This window comes from Sarcophilus harrisii, chromosome 4 (genome assembly GCF_902635505.1).
Source record: "Sarcophilus harrisii chromosome 4, mSarHar1.11, whole genome shotgun sequence".
Lineage (NCBI taxonomy): Eukaryota > Metazoa > Chordata > Mammalia > Dasyuromorphia > Dasyuridae > Sarcophilus > Sarcophilus harrisii.
Window position 1 is genome coordinate 13,480,421 of NC_045429.1, and position 19,265 is coordinate 13,499,685.

General features: G+C 39.2%; 1 protein-coding gene across 2 annotated transcripts in view; it reads right to left on the reverse strand.

Moving 5' to 3' along the window:
• The window catches only part of EFCAB7 (EF-hand calcium binding domain 7), a 51,490-nt gene that overhangs the window by 13,769 nt on the left and 18,456 nt on the right, over positions 1 to 19,265 (reverse strand). For both annotated transcript variants that reach the window (XM_003767285.4, XM_012547560.3), the window contains 5 exons: positions 18,751 to 18,837; positions 17,990 to 18,185; positions 17,281 to 17,405; positions 3,881 to 4,022; positions 1,696 to 1,805 (listed from right to left, as the gene is read on the reverse strand). In XM_003767285.4, the coding sequence (XP_003767333.1) occupies positions 1,696 to 1,805; positions 3,881 to 4,022; positions 17,281 to 17,405; positions 17,990 to 18,185; positions 18,751 to 18,837 (660 nt within the window). The remainder of the gene's footprint in view (positions 1 to 1,695; positions 1,806 to 3,880; positions 4,023 to 17,280; positions 17,406 to 17,989; positions 18,186 to 18,750; positions 18,838 to 19,265) is intronic.

Consider the following 19,265-nt stretch of genomic DNA (forward strand, 5'->3'; position numbering starts at 1 on the left):
GGAACAGCCATTGTTTTTGGACAATGCTTTATCTGGAACTTAACTTGGTAGTCAGCTCTGAAGAAGAGTTCGGCCAAAACATTAACTTCTGTCATTTAATATTTCCTTGCCTATAACTACACTTGTCTGTTAGGAGGCCTACAATAAAGACTTTTATATAACATTACATCAGGGAAATATTTGTCTGTCGTTGGGCCTATATAAAGATTAAATATGAGATTGCAGTAAGTCCTTGAATAGTATTATTTCGGGTATGTAGCAGATGTATTTTGTAGTTCTCATAAAACAAATGGCCACATTTATGTATCTGCCTCACATATTTGGCTTCTGAGTAAATATATAATTAGAAAAAATCAGAACAATTCCATGGGTAAAACAGAGGTTTTTAAAAATCCGTTCTGTCATATCAGTATATTTTTGAAGCTTGCAAATATAAATCAAGCGTCAAGAAAGCGAACACGATATTTTTCTCTTTTTTGGTCAGATAATTGAGAAAAGCAGCTGAACTAACTTTTCCAAAGCCTTAGATCCTTTTTATTTAGGAAAAAAGGGCCACTATTATCAATCATGAAAACACTAAACTTTGTCCGTGTGAGAATATTTTAGTAGTGCTGCTATACTGAGCAAAATTCGTACTGATTAAAATTTCATAACGCAATCTAATATACCAATATTAGATTAGATTCCTATGAGATTGAAAGGGCAGAGGCTAAAAAATAAATAAAAAGTACTCCTGGTATACAGGATGCTCCACAGAGAATCTTTACTTTTTATTCAGTTATAACTCATTAAATGCCAAAATAGATATGGGATGATGCTATGTCCCTCAACCAGGCTAAAACCCATAATTAAAGACATGGCAGGGATGCTGTCATTTAAGAAGTCACATTGGATATACAGCTTTATGTAGAGGAGGGACCACTGGGTTCGAGTCAACACCAGATAAAGCACTGAATGCTAAGCTAAGTTTCCTCAGCTGTGAAATGGGTATAGCTATAGAGCCATCTCCCAAGGCGTAGTGCTAGAATCAAATGGAAATGCTACAACCTATAATGGGAAACTCTTGGGCTCTACCTGTTCCCTATCCCCTCCTCTGGCTTGTTGAAGAGTCCCCATTTCAGGCAAGTTGGCCCACCTACAGCCACCCCATCCCTGGGGGGCACTTTCACAAAGGCAGGAGATTCACCTGCCCCCAGCGTCAGCATCTCAGAAGCCTTCCTTGAAGGCTCAGTTCCAGGGCTGTCTCAGATACACGACATTAGTGCTGTTTCCAGCCCAAAAATCATTCTGTATTTACAGTTTCCTCCATTAGAACATAAGCTCCTTGTGGGAAGCAACTGAACAATTAACAGTTTGTATCTCTCTGAGCATCTCACATAGTGCCTCATATAGCAGAGGAACTCAACATTTGTCTTAGGAGTTATGGATCCAAATCTTCATTATAATAGATGAGGAAACCGAGGCACAGGAAGGTTTGTGACTCGTTCACGGCCCTAAAGCTAGTCCAGTAGACACATTCGGGACCACAGCCCACGCTGACCATCGCTCACCCTTCCACGAAATTTTCCATAAGCAGTTTGAGAATTCGCAGCATGCACGGAATACATCCCCTCTACCTCACATCTGAACTCTCCTCACCTTTGGACATTTGGCATTTTAAAAATTAATATAAGAAATGTAAAGAAAAATGGGTACTTCTCTATTCCGCAATTCGGTAAAACACATGAGCTGTAGGTTCGCTTGGCCTTCGTTTTCCTTGAAGAGATACAAAGCAGTGTCCACTGACAACCAAGGAGATGGTGATCCTACAAACAAACCAAAGAATCCTTAACTTCCTTTAAACAGTAAGTTAGCCTTTTGCTTAAGTAACTGCAAGTTAGCAAATATACCCTAGTTCTCTCCCACCAAATTTGTTTAAACTCACAAAAACTGTCTACTTTACCTTTTATTTTCAGACATAAAAACATAGCATGGAGGTATATACATAATGCAGTGGGTAAAACGGTCCATGTTAATTATCTTCTCAAGGTCATAATTAGAAGATAGGAATATTTTCTATATGAGTCTATCTGACTCAATTCTGTATCACAATTTAATAATTTTTGATGTTGGTGGCAAATCAAACCCACAGTGCTTCATAATTATCATCTCATTGTAGCCTCACAGAGACCTGGAACAGAGGGCTTGTTACTTCCATTTCATAAATGAGGAAAGGGGGGGCAGACAGACCTAGCCAGGGTCATACAGCCTGTCCATGTGTGAAAGAACTCAGGTTTTCAGGTTTCCAGGGCTACTGATCTAGGTGTTACCCAGTTGCCTAAATTATCCATTTATCTCGGTTGCCTCATTTGTAAAATGGGATAATGATAGCTCTTCCCCCAGGGCTGTGGGAAGGATCCCATGAGAGCATAACTGATAAGAGCTCAGCTGGACACCTGGCCCACAGCAGGCTCTCGGTACTTTTTATCAGTACCTCTGCCTCTTCTGAACTCCTCCCCACATCCCTTCTGGCTTCTCTTTGTGTGTTCTCTGTCTCCCCACTAGACTCTAAGCTCCCTGAAAACAGGGGCTGGTCTTTCATTTTCTTCTTGGTATCCCCACCACTTAGCACACTGTCTGGCACAGAGCAGGTACTTAATGTTTATTGAGTTACTAAACATAAATACTAGTTACTCGTATTATCTATTATTTTCTGTTTAATAAATTCATACCCTATGATTAAAAATAAAACTCCATAAAAATGGAGAGTACTGGAAACTAGAAATAGTTTCCAAAAGAGATTTTTCTCTACCTCTCTAGGGTAGGGAGAAAGGTAACAGCCTGAAATTTCTGCTTTAGGACCAAAACTGTGAGTTGCCACAGACCACTAAAATGTGCCGTGCATGACGAAAACATTAACGAACCATAATGGACCATGGAAACGCCTCATAGTGACCATTTTAGGTCCAAGGTTGGGAGGAAATGGGCAAATGGGGAAGAGGCAGGAAGAACAAGTCCGGGAGCTGTGTGGCCTTGGGCAGGCCAGGCGACTGCTCTGAATCCCCAGGCGGCTCTCCCACACAAGAAACGGCCAAAGTTACAGGGAAGTTGCCATTTTCCAGTAATGAAGAGTTTTTTACATGAAGGGTTCCCTACATGAATAAAACAGTCCACTATAAAGTGTGTTCATGTGTGTGTATGTATATATACACATATATACACACCAGTGTTATATTGATACAATATGTGTATATGTATATAAATACACACCAGTGTCATGTTGCTACAATATGTGTGTACATAATAGAGCAATCAGAAGACTCCTTACATAGAAATATTTACACCCCAAGCTGTTGAAAGGTTCCTAACAAGAAATGAACAAGCAATGCAAAGCACATGTAGCACATATTAATAAAATCCTTTGCTTATATATACCAATGGAGCAGGACCATTTATGACTAATCAGTTTGACCTAAGTTTTTAGAATCCGAAATAATGGTAATTTCATTGCTTTGTGGTTCCTTGAGCTTTGAAAAAATATATTATCCAATATTTATCATTCCAGAATCACTTAACTTGAGGGGAGAGTAGGATTTTCAATGCTTCCCATTTTTTCAAGCTTATTAAAACCCCCCTAAAAATCATCAATTAACAAAAGGCATCAGCTTTCCCCTTCTTTTATAGATTCAAAATGAAAAAAAAAATCCATATTTTAGTAAGGTAACTAAAGAAATTCTATTATTGGTACCAAGACTTTGGAACTCCAGATTCTCATACACTCTTACTACTATAGGAGTAGATTTCTTCCTGAAATAGGAACATGGAATATGCCTCAAACACTTGTAATGATGACATCTGTTCACCAACTTTCTAAAAGAAAAGATAGAAATTACAAACTTGCCTTCTTCTTGACTGAGGTTCAGTGGTCTAATAGTAAGATAAACTGAGGACCGCTGGGATAAGTGGACTTTGTATTGATGACTAATAATTTCACCATTTTCTTCCAAGAAGAAACAGCCCTTTGACTGAGCACATTGCCATTCCTGAAAATGAGAAAAGAAGTTACGTTTGAGCCAGATTGTAGAGGATGGCAGAAATTAGCAGGAAGGAAGAATGCAGCAAATGATAGAGGGAACATCCTTAAGAGAATCCTTGTCTGAGGGCACGTGGGATATTTGGGGAAAAATTTTTAAAAAGGTAAGAAAGAAAGGGGTCTTGCTAGATCATAATCTTCCTTATTCTGGGGCTGAAGCCAGAATTGGCAGGATAGGGACCAGCCTGTGAGGAGCTGCCAAGGGCAGACTGAGGAGCATGGGGGGTCGCCTCTGCCATCAGGGTCAAAAAATGTCGTATTGAGATTATGGTCTGTTAAGAGTATTGTGATGCCAGCTGCTAGTACGAGTAGTGTTAGAAGAAGTAGCTGGCTTTATAGGCTCTTTCTGAGAAGGAAATGTCAAAATGAAGGCCCTGGAGGAGGAGATGTCCCTGGAGAGGACAAGAAGAAGCCCACTGAGATTGGATGATAAAGGGGAAAAAAGGACTGAGGGAGCAGGGCCTCAGATCATTAAAAGCATCCGGCTGTGGCCACAGTAGGAACGGAAGAAAGGAATTGATATGGCCACTAAGAGAAAACCAGGGGAAGATGATGGCTGTTACAGGCTAGAGGGAAAAGGAGAGGAAACAGTCACAATGACCTGGAGACTTCAAACCTGTGTGACCTGAAAATCACATCCCCGATGGGATTTTTTGTGCCTGTTAATTCAGAACAAAGCTTTCTCCAGCATGGAGATGGGACCATGGACACAAGCAGAAATAAACAGTTGTTGCTTAAGAGAAATGGAGGTGAACACAAAGATAAAAGCCTTTGATTCACATTTGCAAGACATGTGCATATTTCTGTCCAACTGGCAGATGATCTCTAAGAGTAAGAGTAAGAAGAGTAAGAAGGCTTTGCTATTGGCTTTACTTTTGTAAAGCAATTGCAATTGGCTGCTTTCTGCAAAAATGTTCCGTGGGGATATCTGAATACCCACAACGTAGAGTTTTTAATGATCTTCTAATATCTACTGAGACAGGTAGATAATGGATGTATCACAACACAACAAACAGGAAAACCTAGTTAATTCAATATTGTTATTTACTTTGGCTCAGAAAAAGAAAGGGAAGACATCATATAGTTGAGAATAAATTCACCTTCAAATTATCAAGGGCAAAGCTTTACATCTTATGCTTAAAAATAAATTCTTCAATAGAAAAAACTTTTAAAATGTGTAGCATCTCACTTTGCCTGAAAAGAATTGAATTTTAAAATGAGCAAAAGAAAGTTTAATGACAAGTAGTTAGCTTTCAGTGATCTATACCATTTCATAAAAGGAAGGAAAAGTTATGTTTTAAATACTTAGAAATTAAAGAATAGAAATAATTCAGTTCCTAATAACAATGTTCTAGAGCTACAAAGGCCATTTCATCCAACTATCTCATTTTAGAGAGTGCCAGAGAGGTCAAATAATTTGCATAGAAAGGGGGGTGAATCTGGCCCCTCTAACTCGAGAGAGGCCTTTTCCCCTGTTGCTCAATCCCCACACCAGATTGCTAACTAAACAAGACAGGACTAGAAAGTAATGAGTACCTTTTCTCATAAGCCAGAGAAGGAAATCAGTCTCATTACTTCATAGCCAGATCTTGCAAAGAAGGAAGTCCTTAGTTTTCAAAATTCTCCAAAAAACTCAAAACACTTTCAGATATATAATTTTAGCAATTTTGCAACATTCCTATAAGGTATGGAGAGAGAGAAAATATTAATTACTTTAATTAAAAAAAACTAACAAACACCAATTGAATGGGTTCAAAGCTTTATAAGGAGGTGAGAGAGGAATTAAGACTAGATTCTAACACTCCTAAAAAGTACTATTTCTTCCATTCAATCATAAGAAAGTACAGTTATGGAACAAAAAAAAAATCCAACCAGATTTCCTAAGACCAGGAAACAAAAGACTTAAGCACAGAGTTCAAATTCAAGTATTAATGGCAAAGAAGAGTACACCACAATTTCAGATGGCTTCCCTCCTAGACTGGAATTTGAATGGATTAACAGAAGATGCTGACATAACTCAAACACAACTGGCCTTAATAGAATACACTTGTCCTTGGATGAGGATGACTGATAAAGCAGAGAAAGAAAGGTGAAATCATCTCTCTATTTAGACATATTCTATCAAATCTTGTATCCAAGTGGAACACATTTCCAAATTGTATCTTTCTTTGTCTGCTTTATCCAGCATTATCAACCAAAGGCAAATATTGTAAAATACAATTTACAATTTATTGCAATTAGTTTTTTAGGTGATAACTATATTGTCTGCAAGCTCTTCCATAAAGGTTCAGTTCTTTATGAAATTGAAGACCACTTGAGACTTGCATGGTTTTCTATTAAATCCTAATCATGTTACCTTTAAGAACAGATATGAATATGCAAATATATTTGTGAATAAGAGAGCCACAGTTAAGTAGGGGACAAAGAATTATCCTTGACTTGGGTTAAGGGTCACTTTAGACACATTGGTTGAATGGCTCTAGACAAGACACTTAACCTCATTCCATCAGCAGAAGGAAGCTCCTTCTCCTGGGAGTTCCATCTCCTAATGTCATTCCGGGTGAAGGAGCTCTCCCTTTCCCTAGTATTGGTGGTCACTGATCATTACCTACTTGTGCCCCATATGGCACTTTGCTTCCATCATGTCAGTCTGTTCTCTTCTGCATTACAGACAGACAAAACTGTATATCTCTGGAGGGGCTGTATTCTCCCTGACAAATAGGAAGTTTCATTAAGGCAGGCACCTAGCAGGGCCTAGCAGAGGTGGGCACATAGTAGGACTTTAACAACATAGGCAGACACATCCATTTCACAATGTGAAAACTGGGGGTCAATGTGGAGAACGCCCCCCCCCCTGCTTGGACCAGGTCTCCTAGCCCTCAGTTCCACACACTCTTTGCTGCTCCATGATAGCGACCTGTGGGCAGCAGTAGGAGGGCCGGACCAGGAGCCCGAAGTCCCTGGAGTCTGAGGTTCCAGGTCAGAGGCTGGCCTGGGCTCTGGGTGGGGCTGGACAGCCTCTCTTTGTCTGGGGCAGCCTGCCACGTGACTCCCCTCTGGCACGTCCCAAGCCCTCCAACCTGCTTGTTCCTATTGAGGTACCCCGTCACTCCAGCCCTACCCCACACATCTCTTCGGCTGCTCGATCTCGCCACGGTTACTTCTACCCATAGTCTCAACCCTCATCCCTCATCCCTCGGGACCTCAGTGCCTTCTGCCCAGATATTGCAGTGGCTTCCAAGCTGGTCTCCTGCAGCCTCCCTCCACCCAGCACTTCTATATGTCTGCAAACCTAAGCTCTCCTGTTTAATCCCTCAAAACCCCATTTCTGAGCCTGTGAGTCCATCATGGCCCTTCCTGTGTCTCTCCAGAGCAGCCACACCTGGACTATGGTGTAGACTGTGGTCCACAGTCCTTCCTCGCCTCTTCTTAGAATCTTTTCTCATGGAGGATGAGCCACTGGGGGGAAAAAATCTCTTTGGTGCTGCCAGGTACAACCTGATTCTTTTAAAAAATATATTTTTGCATGAACATTTTATGGAGTGTTGTTTCCCTTGCTAGAAGGAGATTTCTGGAAGAGAAGGGACTGTCTTGTTTTAGTCTCTGTTCCCCTAGAACTAGAATGTGGGCAGCACATGGCAAGCCTAGAATACATGCTCAATGCTTCAATCATTCAAAGAGCTGGGGCAGAGGGCACTCAGACAGTCCAAGTGTGAATCCTCTCTAGGACCCAACTGTGTGATCTTTGCTTCTTTGGGCTGCTGGGAGTATAAAGGGCCTTGTAAGCTTACAGTGTGGTATAAATGTTGGTTATCATCCTCATTAGCATTATTAAGTCCCTGCTATAGGCAGGTACTGTGATAATTGTTGGGGGAAATTACCAAGAATACAACAATCTTACTCCCAAGAGATTGATACCATAAGCCAAGGGTCCTCAAACTAAGTGGCAGCTGAGGATGATTATCCCCCTCACCCAGGGCTATGAAGTTTCCTTATTTAAAGGCCCACAAAACAAAGTTTTTGTTTTTATTATAGTCCGGCCCTCCAACAGTCTGAGGGATAGTGAACTGGCCCTCTTTTTAAAAAGTTTGAAGATCCCTGCCATAAGCGAATGACAATACAGAATAAATAAAGATCATTTGATCTGCCTCTGTTTGGCAGGAAGGGCAGTGGGGCTGGATTCCGTGTCTACAATAAGGGAGGAAATCTCTGAAGTGGCAGTGAGAAGATGGAGGATTCAGGCTGGGGTGATGGCCAGTCTCAAGGTGGGAGGAGAGTGATGGAACACCATGGATGAGGAAACAGAGCAAAGCCAGGCGGAGCCAGGTATCAAAGAAACCTAAAAGCTGCACAGAATGGCCTCAGTTTTCTTCTAGAGACTGGGAGCCCCGGGGGTTGACCGAGTTGAGAAGGGAGAGTCAGATTTGCACTTAAGGACAATCCCTTTGGAAGCCATGAGAAGGCTGGAAAAGAGACAGTTATTGTAATACTGTAATAATCTATCAGGGTCTGCACTAAGGAGGCGGGTAGTGTGAGTGGAGATGGGCAAATGCCAAATAACACCAGAAAGAATGAAAACAGAGAATATTTTAACAGACTGGAAAAGACTTGTCATTGATATGGGAGATATTCCTGAGATGGCCATCTATCTACAGACTCGCTTTAAATTCATCAGAGCTAAGATCATATTTAATGCCAGTATAGAGGAGGAAAGAATAATAATGAAAAAAGGGTATGCAATACAATTGAGGGAACTTAAGCCTGAACTCTTTAAAAAGTAACTAAAAATAAATAATGAGATAGATAAAAGAAATCACATCAACATGGACTGTGATAATTTCATCAGGCAGTCTAACAGATATCAATTTATTGCCATAACAAGAGCCCCAAAATCACCTTATTTCACAAGCATCTTAAAATGTCAATCAGAAAGAGAGAATAAACACAGGGAATCCTACATTAAAATACATATAGAATGCCTATAAAATGTTACAATGAAGAATGATAGACAATTATGAGCAGAAATACCCTGTAAAACACAGAGAAGAAATGGAGATAAAACCAGTTTAAAGAACACTCATGGGACAGCTAGATGGCACAGCTAGATGGCACAGTGATTGAGCACCAGGAGGATAGGAATTCAAATCCCGCCTCAGAAAGTTAACACTTACTAGAGTTATGTGACCCTAGGCAAGTCCCTCAACCTGCGTCCCTGTAAAAGTTAAATTAATTTTAATTTACTATTACCTAGGATAGTTAAAATGAAATAATATTTGTAGCTATGGGGGTGGCTATCCAGGGAAATGCTGCAGAGTAGAAAAAATGCAGGTAAATCTGTGAAGTCTGTAAGCATGATTTAATGTGGTTGGAGAATGGTAGAAAAAGGCAGCAATTTCAGACTAGGAGGAAGAGAAGGGGCAGAGTAACATCAACCACATTTCAAAGAATCCAGACGCAGCTCTGACTAGATAAGAGCATCCCAACAAAAAGAAGTTCAGCTCTCCCCACAGTATCAAATGCCATTTAGATGATTTTTTTAAGTTGGAGCACTGGTCAAGCTTCGGTATCTTTGCAACAAAATAAAACTAAGCAATAAATTAAATGATCTAATAAAATTTAAAATAACGTAAGTTAATTTTTGAGCCTCAAATTATATAAGTTGTATAATTATATACATTTTGCTGCATATTTCAATTGAAATGAGAATAACAGTCTAATTCTGGATCAGACAATGAGTCAGAATGTTATAGCAAGTAAACTAGGATAGGATTGGGAAGAATTTTTTATCTCAAGTATTAACAGTAAGAAACTTTTATGTCAAGTAAGTTGTTTTTTAATCAATATAAAAGAAAAACCAGGAGCTTGTTTTTCCTTAGAGAGGGCATAAGGTGGTGCTATATACTATCAAATCAGGGGAAGTGTGTAAACCTAAAAAAGAAGCATTATGCTATTATATATTAGATACAAATCTGTTATTGGTCGTAATTTAGAAGGCAATTTGAAAAGAAGAAATTGCAAAAACAGTAAATTTCATATTTTAATTACCAATATATTTAAAGTTTTCAATGAAAAAATTTTTTTTAGTATTAGAGCAATATTAATTTAAAAAAAAAGATTGTTCTTTTGGAAATCAATTATCAGAAAAGTAAGGTCTTGGAACAAGAACTAAACATATTATTACCATGTACTCTGGATTTAAAAAAGGAATCTAACCACATGAATCTGCAGAAGTTGTTTGTAGGTCTCTTAAACAAGGTCATAGTATTTGTGAATTTAAAGAAAGAAAGAGCATAAAAATAAGGAAAGAAAAGAGTTAGATATGTTTCTCCATAGAGCTACGAAGACATGGATTGGGAGTCAGCAGGCCTAGGTTCCACAAGCAAGCTTTCTGTGTGCCCTGTAACTCTAGTTTTGTCTCATATTAAGAGCCTCAGTTTAGTCAGATATAAGTGGAAGGACCAGCATAACTATATTTAAGGCCCCTCCCAGTTCAAAGTTCTCTGATTCTATGACTTAAAATTGGGGAAACTAGCATATTCCTTATCCTGGCTGGCAAGCATAATGTTCCTGTATCAAAATCATTTACAGTACTCTTCACAAAAGAATTCTGCCAGCTAATTGAGAGTAGTCCAAGAGCTCTGTGTTTGAATCACGGCAGGTATTGTCAGGCATTCCTCATGCTTGCCCTTCCTAAATGACTACGTTTTTCAACATATTCACTATAGCAGGTCCCCAACACATGCCTGGGAGCCCAAGAATACCATCTAGGAAGCAAATTTTATGTTCATCTTCTTAAGTTAGAAATAAAACCGCTAACTCTGCTCTAGAAATTGCCCTGATCAGGCCCATCCTAATAGGGTGGCTAAGGAGATAGGCTCTGCTTAGTTTAACCCCAGTGGCTTTTTAGCTTACCAAGCCCTTTCTCTGGGCCTAGCACAGTGCAGAAAGAAGCTTGTGATCCATCATTATGAATCTCCACGTGCTCAGGCGCTGGGCAGTTTGTGTTTGGAGGCAGAACCAAAGACAGACACCTCGGGTCTGATGAAGTGGCCCCCACAGACGGGGCCCCTGGCTGTGTTCCTTAACCGAGGCCATAACGATCATCATAATGATTAGAATTAGCTCTCTCCATCATCCTTCTACCTCCATTTTACCTGCTGTCTTTCCCACTTGAGTGTAAGCTTCTGGAGAGGAGAGACCACCCTGTTGTCCTGCCCGGTGTCACCCACGCTTAGCACGGTACCTTGCACAAAGTATGTGCTTCATAAATCCTCCAGCAACCAACTGATGGGGGCCAGTCTAATAATCTGGTCTGCCAGATCTGGTCTGTGTGTCATCTGATCCCTGTTCTGCCATTCAAGACATTTTGTAACCCCTAAAAGGCCACTTTCTCTCAGTCTGAATTACTCTTTTGTTGCCTCAGCAATAGCTGCTTGGGTCCAGCCAACCAATCAACAAGCATTTATTATACACCTACATTGGCTGGGCCTTGTTGTGGACTTTAAAAAAGGGATAAAATCTGGATTCTTGTAGGGAACAGAAGAGAAACCCTTTTGGTAAAGTTATTGTAAAATACGATGTTATCAAGATTCTTTATAACTTTCCATCCATTTCAGAATACTCTGATTATGATCATTTGTTGGGGGATGTGAAGGGGAGTCTCCATGCGGTGGCAGCAAGCGGGACCAGATACCCTCCAACTCAAGAACTGCTTGGTGCTATGGAACTCACTTCTCTTTATCTCAGTTTTGTTATTAGCAAAATGGACAAGATCTAATAATGCAATCCTTACAGCTGTAAAGAGAACTAACAAAGCATTTTAAAATACATCATAAATATAAAATAATACATTATCTTTGTTAAGTTACTTGGAAGATTTTTTTAAAAATCCTTTCCTTTATAAATATAAAAAGGGTCAAACAGTTTGGAGCTAATAAAATAAGGACAGTGAGAAGGAAATGAAGTGAAATGAGAAGTTAGGTCAGAAGTGCAAGATCAAACATTTCAGAATAAAATGAAGTTTATGTGAAAGCTACAGAGAATTGAACCGTTAATAACATTTAAATCAAATAATACTCTACCTAACATAGTTACAGGGCACCAAGGTAGGGTGATGGGTACAATGCCAGACCCAGAGGTCAATCATTTGAACTTCCTGAGTTCAAATCCTGCCTCAGACACTTCCTAGCTGTGTAATCCTGGATTAGTCATTTCCCCCTGTTTGCTTCAATTTCCTCATCTGTAAAATGAGCTAAAGAAGGACATGGCAAGCCATCCCAGGATATTTGCCAAAAAAACCCCAAATGGGGTCACAAAAGCTAGACACGATTGAAAATGACTCTATGACAAATGGCTACTTCTCCTTTGTAGTCCATCTGACCTAGCTGAAAAAAATCCACTGGATTTGGGTCACAGGGACCAACGTTTCAGTTGCACCTCTGCTATTTACCACTGTGTGATTCTGGACAAACCAGAGAGCCTCTGGGAGTCTCAGTCTCTGCATCTGGATGCTCTAAGTCCCTGACCCAGTCTGTCCCCACTTTTGTCTCTGCATCTTCTAGTGCTTAGATGAGGCCTGGTACAGTGTAAGTACTTAGCAAAAGTTTGTTGACTGATCAAGCTCTGGGTCAGTCTGTGTCCTTCATGCCCTCCAGAAAGTTTAATGTGATTTATTTATTCCCCAAGTATTTATATACTCAAGTTCTTTCGCTTTTCTCAGCCCAATGATTAAAAAAACAGGAGGGTTGTATTGGGAATAGTCTTATGTGGACCCACAGTCTGAGACTAATGGGAGAGCCATCTTAAGAGAGAAGATGAAGCTATAAATAAAATGAGCCAGGTGAGAAATAAAAGGGTAAAATGTTGATAAAAAAAATGGACTTAGCTACATAGAAAGCTCTCCACTTATTTCAGATTTTAAAGGGCCATGCTCAAAGACAGAATAACTAATGGCAAATCCTCTCCACAATCCCAACCTAGTACCAAGCTGTAAGGCAGTCAGGAAGGCTAAGGCCCAGCATGAACCCAGGCTGGTAACAAATGCTGAAAACAACAGAGGACTGGGGGAAGTTGGGAAGAGAGAGAAAGAAGAGCCAATGATGACAGAGAGAAAGTACAACTTTGCTTTTATCTTCCCTAATGTGGGGGGTGATCCTCAAAACAGGGAGAGACAGAGAAGGGAGGAAAGTAGAGACAGAGACAGTGGCAAGCAGGGATGGAGACAAGAGAAACAGAAAGAGACAGAGGCAGGAAGACCTGCTTGCACATTTTTAAGAGAGGGAAGGATGCTGCCAAATACAGCTCGGCGCTCGCCAGGGCACCCACAAACAGGCCAGCTGGACATGCTAACACCTTCTGGGAATCTCTTCTGGGAGACTGGCAGACCCCACATGTAGACACGGAAGCCCACAGGTAACCCAGCAGCCTTTGCTCCCTCTGTTGGGATGGAAGTGTTTTGTTCCCCTGTTGTAACCACAGGGTAAGTAAGAGATCACTGTGCACTATGGTGAGACAGGCGATCAATGCCAGGCTCTCCAGGGAATCCCAAAGGCCAGTGGTCCAGAGGGCAAGAGAAACACAAATGATGGATGGAAGTGGGCTGCGGGAGTGCACCCTCACTGCTGACCGCACCTTGTCAGGTGTGCTCCCCGAAGGGCAGGATGCACAGACCAGTGACACGAAGGAGGTCACAGATCGGGCTCAAAGTGCCCTGCCTCTGCGTCTTTTCTCTGGACAGCCTTTTTTCCTTTGAGAAGACATGGCTTCTCCCCTTGTCCCTTAGTCACAGAATCACAGAACCTGAGAGCTGGAAAGGCCTCAAAGGGCACTAGACATAATCCTGCCCCTACACAAAAGGAATCTGCACAATACCCAATGGAGCTCTTGAACCCTTCAAAGTCTTCTTGGAGATCCTTCTATGCTACTGGCTCAGGCCCTTCACCAACCTGGCGGCCTGTCTCAGATGCTCACTCTCCATTTTATACCTGTTCCTTTTAAGCCAGTGAGAAGACTAAAATTGAGCCTATTTTTTTCTTATTGACCCCATTTACAATTAATAGATTTTACCTGTAACTGCTTAAGTCATGATTCTTTGTCTCTGAACTGAGTTTAGAGTTCAGCTGGTCTTTAATGGGTTAAATTTAAAACTCCATCTTTTGTAGCCTCAAGAAATTTTGCTAATCTTGTGAAATGTGTGTGAGCTGGGCCCAATATCTTTCCTCCATCAGTCTACCCTTCAAAGACAGCCGGTTTGCTGTCCAAACCTTTTACCCATGGTCTCACACCTGCATTCAGACAATGGGCATTTCTTAGTCTCATGAGAAAACAGGGGTGAGGGGGAGAGGAGAGGGATCACTGTTAGCTCTGATTACCAAATTTACCAAATCAGTCATGTTGCCCATCCTATATCACCTATTCCGTATGTCCCAACACCTGGATAAGCAGAACTGCCCTTTTGCCCAGAGGCTTTGCCATGGACATGTTCGCTGACAGGCAGTGTGTCCCGCTATTAAATGCTACCTTGTGCAGCAAGCTACCTCTGGTCATCCTTTGTTAAAATTCCCCTGCGACCCCAAACTGGGCACAAAACTCCCGATGAGGGCTGATGGAGGCAGAGGAGAGGAGGACTCAGAGGTTATGCCTCTTAAAGCAGGTGCACCTGTTTGGTTGGGTTTGGGTTTGGGGCTATTTGCTATAGCAGCCCTGCTCTAACACTTTTGGTCCTTAGACCAGCCCCAGCAAGGAAGCCTTGATTCCAACAACCTGCATGACTGATAATGAGTTGCCACCACTAAAGCTCCACAGAGCTTTTGGAGACCAAGCTGCCTATATCTCTCCTCCATCTTACATTTGTGGGAATCATTTTTGAATCCCAGTGCCAGCTCTCAGGTTTATTCCTTCTATATCCCATCTCCTAAGATTTACCCCAAGGTTTTCATCTGCTAAGATTCTTTTAAGATCCTCATTCTTGCACCTAGAGTTCTCCCAGGAATTATTTTCTACTTCCAAATGAGGCTAGACAGAATAATTAGTATGTAACTGAAAAAGTCAAGATCTAAAACTGATCTTGAAAGGTGGAAAAATAAGAGAAAAGGAAATAGAAAAGAATTCCTCTCCTTGAGTTAAAAAAACAAACTACATAATGTAGGAGAGGAAAAGTACAAATACACCGCAGTTATGTGAAAAAGGCAATAGAAGTCCACTGTTAGGAGATGGGAATATCCAATAAAGCTCATGTGCTTGGAGACTACAAGAAAAAGGTATAAGGTCCATGGAAAAGGAGATGAGGGTTTTCTTTGCCTCTTCTCTGGTGACTCCATCTTTGGAATCCATTTGTAGATTGGAACAAACTTAATGGTATTAGGAAGCCAGGATGGTAAAACCAAGTGGAGAGAGTTAGCCTAGAGATTTGGCTTCAGATTTTTAAAAGGATTTCTTGTAGAAAAATTGGACTTTTGTTTAACTCCAGAATGAGAATTTTTGAGTATGGATAAGTTCTTCTCAATGTAAGTAAGGTACTCCTAGCAATTATGAGTTATCTAACAGTGAGCTGCATTGTCCTGGCTTGTAGCACTTTCCCTGCAGCTCTTTAACTGAAGAACTTATAATGACCTGCCAGAGAAGTTTTATAGGAAACCATACTTGAAGGGTTCTCAAATTGGATGTTATGATTCTACTTTAAAGTTATCTCCCAGCTAAAAAAATCAGTTGATTCTAACGAGATTGAACTATATTAATTTTGGGGTGGAGGGCAAGGTCTTATCATTTCTATCTTTTTCATCCCTCTAAACAATGACTCAACAAAGACTGTCATCACGATTTGTGTTCTTTTGGTATTTTCTCACAAGTATTCAAACAAATCAAAAAATATAGTAAGTTGTTGAATGGATCTGGGTAGCTTCACTATAGGACAACTTGCAATATTGTAGAAGTTAGTATAATCTTGGTTTTTCCTGGTCTTAAGAGAAAGCTTGGCCTAACTTCTGTATTCAGTATTACAATCTCAATTATGTTACTGGAAAAGAGACCCAAATATTATCTGTTTGCTGTAATTCTGAAACAAAAGTGATTGCAAATAATGGTTATGAATATTAGGTTTAAATCCGTACTATTTAAAATGTAAAATTCTCTTTTAAAGGCAATAGACTGACAATGGCGTGGGCTAAATTATTTTGAAGACAACAATATGATATGGAGAGAAAATTCTTATAAGTATTTACAAAATATATTCTGTACAGATTTTTTTTTTCATTTCTATACTGTAATTTCACATTTGGTTATTTATTACACACAGGTCATCTTTGATAATATTAGGGCTTTTAAAAAAACATTTCATGTTTGGGAAACAGACGAAGGCTCTAATGGTAGAAAATCATACTGTTGGACACTAAATATTATGTTTGAACATGGTGAGCATGCACACTAAATTGCTTGGGGGGTATGGATTCCTAAACAGACTGAAAACAATTCCTTGGAGATGATGTTTTAAAATTTTCATATAGAACAAATGTCACTGTCTAGCAATTTAAAGATATAGGGGACTTCAGAGTTCAATAACAAATACAGAGTTGTTATTTGAAACAAAATGTAGCTCATGAGAACAATCAGTTCAGTTTTCTAACAGCAGTTATACTATGTGGTCATAACCATTTTTCCCCTTTAACAGAGGTCTCAAGGTGCACATTTTTAATGTATCCTAGCAGTTTCCAGTTAATGTTTTATATTTCTGTGGCTATTATTTTCTGCTGAAAGAAAACTAGTAAAGGTTGAGTCAAGAAAGGGAAAACAAAGGAAAAAGATCAATATTAACACTCTACAAATATTGACTTAGCAAAGTGACTTTGTTGTCTTTTCCCCATAGGAACTGATATCGAATGAGTGATTTATTTAAAAGAAAAGACTTAGATAAATTCTTTGTTAAATAAAATTAACTATTTTAGGGCTAATGATGCATTAATTTAGATAATCAGGTAAAACAACTCAAAATAAATCACATTACCCTTAAAGTCCTCATTAAAATATCATTTACCGTTTCTACTTTAAAACCAGAAAAGTTGTTTTAAATACAGACTGCAAATGTTGATGCCTCTACAAAAATGTCAAAAAATTACTTTGTAGACCTTAATGAAACAGTATAAATATTAAAAATTGTTAAGATAATATGAAAAAATATCCCCCAATTTCCCAATTTCTGATTTAAAATAACATACCTTGAGTGAGTTTGGCTCAAGTAGCTTTGAGTTTCTACAGCTGTTAGCCCCCATGCTGATATTAAAAGAAACAGATGTTTTATACTTTCGAGCTGGTAATGGTAGAGAAGAATTTCGGCCATCCCCTGCAACAAATTTTCATTAACTGTTAAATTCTGTTCTTTCATCATATTATTTAATGATTATCAATATGAATCTTGTCTCTAACATCCAATAATATAAATTGACCCATTTGAGCAATCAATCCTTCTCTCTGTGTATTCCCTATGGGAAATAAGGCAAGAGTGATGTAATTACTGTCTAGAGTGGAGTCACAGGATCATGGATTGGGCTGGGAAGGCACAGAGAGGCCATAACGGACAACTCCTTCACATTACAGGTGCAAAAATTGAGGTGTACAAAGGCTAAGTGACTTCCTCAGCAATTATATAACTGTCTACACAATCAGTCTCCCTGGATATTTTTATAATATTAATATACACATTTGCTAGACTGTCACTCTGTAGTTAGATATTTGATTCCTAGAGAAAATACTGCAACCTTAATTAAGTTTCATCATAAAATTTACTTTTAAAGAATTTGGATTATGGCTAAACGAGTCTATAAATGGTAACAATAACAAAGAATCTTGTTCAAATTTAAAAGAGAATTACTGATTTTAAAAAACGTATTTCTTTAGCAGAAAATTATTAGGCACAAAAGTAAATACCTCTATTGAGCATAGTTTCCTGATCAATATTCCTTGGAATTCTCAGGGACGGTTTTGCTATTGGTGATATGGCACTCTCTGGAGATCCTTCCAGGTGACTTCCTAATTGCTGAAGCCTCATTTTACTATCAATTTCCAGTTTTTCTAGTGCAGTCTTGAGACACTGCTCATTGGTTGTCACATATAATTTACAAAACTATAGAAAATAAAAAAGTAATCCAGTGGGCAAAATGTTCAGTCATACATTTCAGGAAGGGGAGGGAGAAATGTGCATTAGTAGGTAAGGGGTAGACTGATAGATGGAAGACATTTTCAATGGAACTGAGTTACTCATTTTATTTTCTTGGATCAGATTGACCACTCTCAAGTGACCAGGTGAAATGCAGCCATGATTCAATGAGGAGGTCACATTGAGTGAAAATAAAATGTGGTACACCCTGGGAGGTGATTTATTATTTTTTTATAAGACATGTGCAGACTTGGGTTTGTTCTAAATAATTTTTATGGTTTTATTTTCTTGAAAAGCTGCATTTCTGATAAGTTTTTGTAGGTTTCCAGGACTTGTTATTTTAAAAAAATACAATTATTGTACTAGGGCATGATATGAAATAATTTGAAACTGAAGACATGTTCAATTTAAAATAAATTGGTTAATATTAATAAGTTATAGCAAACTTTCAAAAGGATACCTATGCTATCACAATATTCCTTCCTCACCAATACTACAAGGTCACATGTACAAGAGATGATTTAACACACACCTTATTGTAGTCAAGCTTGCCGTCCACATTTACATCAGCCAAATTGAGTATAGCACTCAATTCCTCTGGTGTCATTTTATCCCCTCTCTGTGAAAACAGATTAGATTTTTAAATGTCTACAATGTTTTTTTAAGAGATAGTTTAAAATATGTCAATTTTTAAATGAATAACATTCTATAATTAGCCATGCAAAGAAGAGCAATGAAAAATTTTGGAAACTGATCTTTGTCAAAGGTTGGAAGCCACTAACCCTCTGAGTAAAAGCTCTGTTTCTGTTATCACTTACTTTGCAACACTATCAAATTCTTGGCAGTTGTGTTCAATTTCTGTTTACGAATTACAATTGAATATTATAGATTAAATAAAATACAACATTGCAACTAGAGTAATGATACTTCCTAATGCTACAGCCAAGAACAAAATGACTTCTCCCAATTTATATATAGTTTTTCCTTCGCACATAGATCGATCACTGACTTACAGAGAGCTGCTCAGCAAAGACTTACTCAGAGGCA